At 36.8% G+C, this 6,997-nt stretch overlaps 1 protein-coding gene across 1 annotated transcript in view; it reads left to right on the top strand.

Moving 5' to 3' along the window:
- The window catches only part of Fsip1 (fibrous sheath interacting protein 1), a 266,885-nt gene that overhangs the window by 15,185 nt on the left and 244,703 nt on the right, over window positions 1-6,997 (top strand). Inside the window, exon 2 of the mRNA XM_004623531.2 lies at window positions 966-1,098. Within this exon, the coding sequence (XP_004623588.2) occupies window positions 966-1,098 (133 nt within the window). The remainder of the gene's footprint in view (window positions 1-965; window positions 1,099-6,997) is intronic.

Genomic DNA, 6,997 nt, shown 5'->3' on the forward strand with positions numbered 1-6,997 from the left:
TGTCTTCCATCTTTTGGTATAGGACTTTGGTGAAGTTATTACCCTAGCGCCTCTTGATATTTTTAACCAAGGGAGAACATAAAGTTAAGGCAGATATGATATCCTATTGAGAACAGTACAATTACCAATACTAATATCAGCTAATGAAATTTAGAAATTGACAAACTTTTGTAACTAATGGTTTTGCACTTTATTTTATTTTATTTTTGTATTTTAGTACAAAGTCTACAGGGTCTAAAGGGTCTCACTGCATAGATCCAACTCATAGTGATCTGCATGTGTTCAGTCTCCCAAGAGCTGTGATTACAGGCATGTACCACCATGCCCAGTCTGGTTTTGCACTTTATACCATACGAGCAAACATTATAGGTATGTAACAAAGCATATCATAAACTGGGAATTTGTATTTAAATTAGTTCCCCTCTGTCTAGGTACCTCCCCTTGATGTACCTGGAGTCTTCCAGGCAGACTAGTTTACCCAGGTTACCCCCTGCCACCTCCGCTTGGCAGATCCTCACCTTAAGTCTAACTGTCAGCTATGACCCTGTGGGGCCTAGTAGTATGCCTCAGCTAATCAGATCTAGTTCTACCAAACTTGGACTCAAATGGCCAGGCCTGGCTCAGATCTGGCTGCTGGGCTTAGTGGCTGCCTCTGTCTGCACTCTGCCGAAGTGGACTGGCGGCTAGGTCCCACTGGCTGGCTGTTGGGCTGGCAGCTGCTTCTGGCTGTGCCCTGCTCCTGTATTCTCTTTTAGCTCCTTTCCAGGCAGTATCTTTTGTACTATGAAGCCATAAGATGAAATAATCCATATATTCAAGAAGACCTTGGGTGATCTTGGGAAGCCCTAAAGTGTGACTTTTGTCATAACATAATTAAGACAAGGCTCTGAGTAATTGGTTATAAACATGAGCACATCATTTAAACATCTGAGATTCTTGTTTTTTAATGCTTTTACTTGTTTTAGGATGCCAATGGATGTTATAAAAGGAAACCTAGACGGAATTTCAAAGCCAGCATCAAGTTCAAGAACACATCCCGGAAGCAGGAGTTCAAGCTCTTCTTTAGAGGTGCTCTCACCAGAACCAGGGCCCTGCAAGGTAACTTGTGGCTTAGAAATGAAATGACCACCTCTGGGGTAGTTATTCACATCCATTGTAAGTGTCCTCTTTAGAGAGTGTGTTCATTTACTGGTTTCTTGGATTTTTACTCTAGATTGTTTAATATTCAAGTGCTCTTTTTAAAAAAAAAAATTTAAAGAGAAAAAAGTAAAACAAAATTTCAAAATGATAATAGGAGAGTAACAATGGTTAATAATTATGTATTGTTATCTTTAAATTAATCAGAGTATAAGACATATGCATTTAATTATCCACACAATATTGGCACAAACCTTTCTTTTCTGTGAACAAAGAGAAAGTAGTAGTGTAACTATCTTAACTATCGTGTGTGTGTGTATTGCTTTTCTCTTCCTTCTTTTCTCCTCATCCCAGTTTCTGTTTCCATTTGAACAATTCCTTCCAATTTTACAATATATATTGTGCATTTTGAATCTTATTTATTCTTTCAGTTTCTCACATTAGGGAGACAATATGATGTTTACACATGTGAATCTGGTTTATTTTACTTATGAGTATGGTCTTGAATCACATTCATTTACCTATAAAGTCTCCAGTTTTTATCCTTTATGGCTGAGAAGTGCTGTATAAAAAGGCCACATCTGTTTTTTTATCCCTCCTTTGGTTGACGGGCATTTGAGTTGTTTCCAGTATCTAGTTATTACAAATTGTGCTGCTATACACATGGTTGAACATATATTGCTGTGTTTTTAAGTCTTCTGGGAGAATACCCAGAAGGGGAATACCTGGGTCAAATAGGACCTCTGATCCTAAATTTTGAGGAATCTTCACATTAATTTCCACAGTTGTTGCGCCAGTATGCACTTTTACCAACAGTGGAAAAGGGCTCCCTTTCTCCCCACACTTCTCCACCAATTATTGGTTGATTTATTGATGCTAGACATTCTTTCTGGGTGAGAAGGAATGTCAGTGTTGTTTTAGTTTGCACCTCTTGAATGACCAGTGCTGCTGAACATTTTTTCTTACATTTATTTGCTATTTATATTTCTTCTTCTCAGATGCCCATTTTGGAATTGGATCTTGTTTTTTTTTTATGTAGTTGGTACAGGTTCTCATTATGCAGCTCAGCTTGAACTCAGAATGATCCTCCTGTTTCAGCCTCTTCAGTGCTGGAATTACAGGCATATGCTATCACACCCGGTCTTGGCGGCCAGCTTGGTGTACGTGGGCTGGGGTAACCACAACATGTGGTACTGGGGATCGAACCTGGGTCCTTGCACCTGCCTAGGCAGGCTCTTAGAGCACTGAGCTATCTCTTGCCCAGGATTGGATCTTTAAATTTGGGAGGTCTGATTTTTCTGAGTTCTTTATATGTTCTCCATAGTAATACTTTGTCTGAGGAACAGCATTTGCTCCCCCTGCACCACATTTTGCATTGTGTCTTCACTCTGTTGGTAGTTTCTCTTGCTGTGCAAAAGCTATTTAATAAGATGAGATCCAAGTTGTTGATTCTTAGTACTTGTGTGATTGGGGTTTTATTCAGAAAAGTCATTGCCTACACCAGTGTCTTTACCTATTCTATGTCCCAGCAGATTTAATATTCCTGTTTTAATATTTAGATCTGTGAATCTAAATATTGAATTTAAACTAATTAAAACTAGTTTTAATTTAAAATTAGTTTTAAACTAAAAATTGAACTAATTTTGAATTTAGTTTAGTGTATGGTGAAGGATATGGGTCTAATTTTAATCTTCAGCATGTGCAGAGCCAGTTTTTCAAGCACCAATTATTAAAGAGACTATCTTTTTTTTTTTCTGTATTTTTGAGGGCAGGCTCCACAGGGTGTTCAGGGTCTCACTACATAGGTTGGACTCACAGTGCTTCTCCTGTTTACAGCCTCCCAAGTGCTGGGATTGCTGGCATGCGCCACCATGCCTAGCCTCAATCACTGTGTCAGCATGCTCCAGGGGCAGGGCTGGCATGGCAGGCGTGGGATTGAACTCCCGGCCCCTGCTCCTGAGCTATTTGGCTGGCCCTTAAAAAGGCTATCTGTCATCCAGTGAATGTACTTAGCACCTTTGTCAAACATAAGGTTGGCGAGTATGTCTGGATTTTTTTTTTTTCCCACCCTCTATACTACTACACTGATCTGCAGGTCTGATTTTTTGCAAGTACTACATTGTTGTTTTTTTTTTTTGTCACAGTAGCTTTATAGTATAATTTCAAGTCAGGGATTGTGATGTCCCCTGCCTTGCCTTTTTATCCAGGAATTCCTTTACTATTTTGGGTCTCTTCTGGTTCCAAATGAATTTTAAGGTTGTTTTCTCGAATTCTGTGAGATATGTTGTTGGGATTTTGATTGGAATTGCATTAAATCTGTAAAACAGTTTTAGAAGTGTGGCCAGTTTCACTATATTGATTCTTCCTCCCCAAGAACAAGGAATATCTTTCCACTTTCTAATATCGTCTTTAATCTCTTTTTACTGAGTACTGCAGTTTTCAACATAGAGGTCTTTTATTTCCTTTGTTAGATCCATTCCTAAGTATTTCATTTTTCTGGATGCTATTATTAAGGGTGTTTGTTTTGCTTAATTTTTATTTGTTATTTGTGTATAGGAAGGCTATTGATTTTTGAGTATTTACTTTGTATCCCACTACACTACTGAATTTGGATATTAAATTTAAATTTGGGTTTTAAATATTTGGATATTAAATCATTTTGGGGGTTTTCTATGTAGAGCATCATATTTTCTGCAAATAAGGATAGTTTAGCTTCTTCCTTTCCTGTCTGTCTTAGTTATTTTTCTCTCATTGCTGAGACAAAAATACGTGACACCCAGAATTAAAGAAGGGGAGGTTTATTTAGCTCACTGTTTGTGAAGGTTTGAGTCCATCCTCAGCTGGCACTAAGTCAGGGTTGCACATGGCAGAGGGCAACAGTTTATGATGGTGGAAAAACAGCAAAAGCAACAAGAGCAAAAGAACAAGTAGCTGCGAGGAAGCTTCTTTCTCTTTCTTATATTGCATGTAAGCTTCCCAACCCAGAATGGGTGTAGCACTCACACCCATAAATAATCCCAGCAATGAACCATGAGGTAGTCATAAACTTTAGAAGCCCACTCTATGACTGCATGAGGCTTTGGGGGGACATCTAGGCACAATCCATAACGCTATCTTTATTCCTTTTATTTCTTTCTCTTGTTTAATTGTTCCAGCTAACATTCCAGGACTATGCTGAATAATTGTGGAGACAGTGTAATCCTTATCTTGTTCCTGATTTTAGAGTGAAAGCTTTCAGTTTTTGTCCACTTAGTATGATGTTGGCTGTTGGTTTGTCATAGATGGGTTTTATCAGATTGAGATAAAGACCATCTATTCTGCTTTTCTGTAGGGTTTTTTTTTTATCATGAATGGGTGCTGAACTTTGTCAAAAGCTTTATCTGTATCTATTGAAATAGTCATATGATTTTTGTCTTTGGCTCTGTTAATGTGGTATATTATATCTATTGATTTATGTATGTTGAACCATCCCTGCATCCCTGGGATAAAACCAACTTGTAATGGTATATAATCTTCTTGATGATTTGCTGCATTCTGTTTACTAGTATAGTATTGAGGACTTTTGTTTCTGTGTTCATTAGGGAGATTGGCTAGCTTTTTAGTTGGAGCCTTCTCTAGTTTTGGTATCAGGGTCATAACTTGCTTATAGGAGTGAATTTGGGAGTACTGCTTCCTTTTCAATTTCATTTATGAGTTTGAGAAGTAGTAGGTCTTCTCTAAATTAGGTCTTCTCTAAATTTTTTGTGGAATTCAGCAGTGAAACTGCCAGGACCTTGGCTTTTCCTTGTTGGTAGGCCTTTAATTACATCTTCAGTTTCATTGATTAATATTGCTTTATTTAGGATTTTTGTATCTTCTTGATTCAGCTTTGGTAATTCATGTGTATCTAGGAATATGTCCATTTTATATGCATTTTCCATTTTATGAGAATACAGATTTTCAAAGTAGGTGGAAACGATCTGGATTTATGCAGGATCCATTGTGATTTCACCCTTTTCATTTATAGTTGGGTATATTTGAGTCTCCCCCTTTTGATAAGGTTGGCTAAGGGTTTTTCAATTTTATTTAATCTTTTAAAGAACCAACTCTTTGAATTATTGATTATATTGTTTTCTTAGTCACCAATGCATTAATTTCTGCTCTTTATAATTTTTTCCCCTCATATGAGCTTTTGGCTAAGCCTGCTTTTCTTTTTTCTAGAAGTTTGAGGTTCACTATTAAGCTGTTTATTTGTGTTTTCTTGATGTGCTCACTCCTATAAATTTCCCCTTTACAACAGCTTTCATTATGTCCCAAAAGTTCTGGTATCTTTTGTTTGCATTATCATTTAATTATAGAAACTGCCTAACTTCTTTAATTTCATCTGCGACCCATTGGTTGTTCAGGAGGGTCTATTTAAGTTCCATGTGTTTATAAAGTTCTTGTGGCTTCTTTTGACATTGATTTCTAGTTTCATTGCACTATGGTGTGATAATGTATATGAGGTAATTTCAATTCCTTTGTATTTACTTATGCATGTTCTATGGGCTAGTATGTGGTCTGTTTTTGAGAATGTCCCTTGTGCAGCTGAGAAGAATGTGTATTCTGATGATGTGGGGTTAAACCATCTGTAGACATCTACTAAGTCCATATGTTTAAAAGTTTGGTTCAGTTCTATTGTTTCATTATTGATTTTTAGTCTAGTTGTTTTATCTTTTTGTGACACTGTGGTGTTGAAATCCCACAATACAATTGTATTAGTGCTTATTTAATTTTTCATGCCCATTAATATTTTTTATATAGTTGGGTGCATTGGAATTTGTTGCATATAGAGTTAGGATTGTTATCTCTTCCTTTTGGATTGTTCCCTTTACAAGAATATAGTGACCTTCTGTCTCTCTTAATCAGTCTTGGTTTGAAATTCATTTTGTTTGTACATAGAGTAGATACCCCCAATTTTTTCAGTTTCTGTCACATGAAGTAGTCTTTTCTATCCTTTGACTTTCAGTCTATGAATTTATTTTTGAATTACATCTGATTCTTCTGTGCAAAATATTGCTGGATCTTGCTTCTTGATCCATTTTGCTAGTCTGTATCTTTTGATTGGTGAATTGACATCATTATCACAAATGATTATTATAACTAATATTTATTTACTTATCCTTGCCATGTTACTTTTTTATTGTTAGTACACCCCTAACCCCGTTTAATTATTTGCCTTGCCCAGTAGATTACTTGTCTTTTGTTTGGATTTAAGGAGTTACAGTCCTTGCTATCTCTTTCTAGAATGTCCTTCCAAACCTTTTGGAGCACTGGTTTGTTTGTCATAAATTTCCTTAGATATTTTTTGTCATGAAATTATTTTATTTCTCCATCAGTTTTGAGAGATAGTTTTGCAGGGTACAACTGTGTTGAAAGTTTTTACCTTTTAGAGCTTGAAATACTTCACTCCAAACTCTCTTTGCTTTGAGGTTTGTGCTAAGAAGTCAATTGTCATTCTTTTTTTTTTTTTAATTTGGTACAGGGCCTCACTATGCAGTTCAGACTCACAGTGATCCACATGTCTCAGCCTCCTCAAAACTCTAATAACAGGCATGTACCACCACACCCAGTTTTTGTGGCTAGCTTGGCATGGGGGCTCACACCATGCAGTTCCAGGGATCAAACCCAGGTCCTTGCATTTGCCAGGCAGGCGCTTAGACCACTGGACTATCTCCCTGGCATGCAACTATCATTTTAATGGGCTTTCCTTTATAGGTGAATTGTTTTTTTTCATAACAGCTTTTAAGATTATATTCTTATATTGAATTTCTGGAACCTTGACTATGATATGCCTGGCTGTAGATTTTTTCTTTTTCTTTCTTTCTTTTTTTTTTTTTTT

The sequence above is a fragment of the Octodon degus genome, unplaced genomic scaffold (genome assembly GCF_000260255.1).
Source record: "Octodon degus isolate 3935 unplaced genomic scaffold, OctDeg1.0 scaffold00002, whole genome shotgun sequence".
NCBI classification, from domain to species: Eukaryota; Metazoa; Chordata; class Mammalia; order Rodentia; family Octodontidae; genus Octodon; species Octodon degus.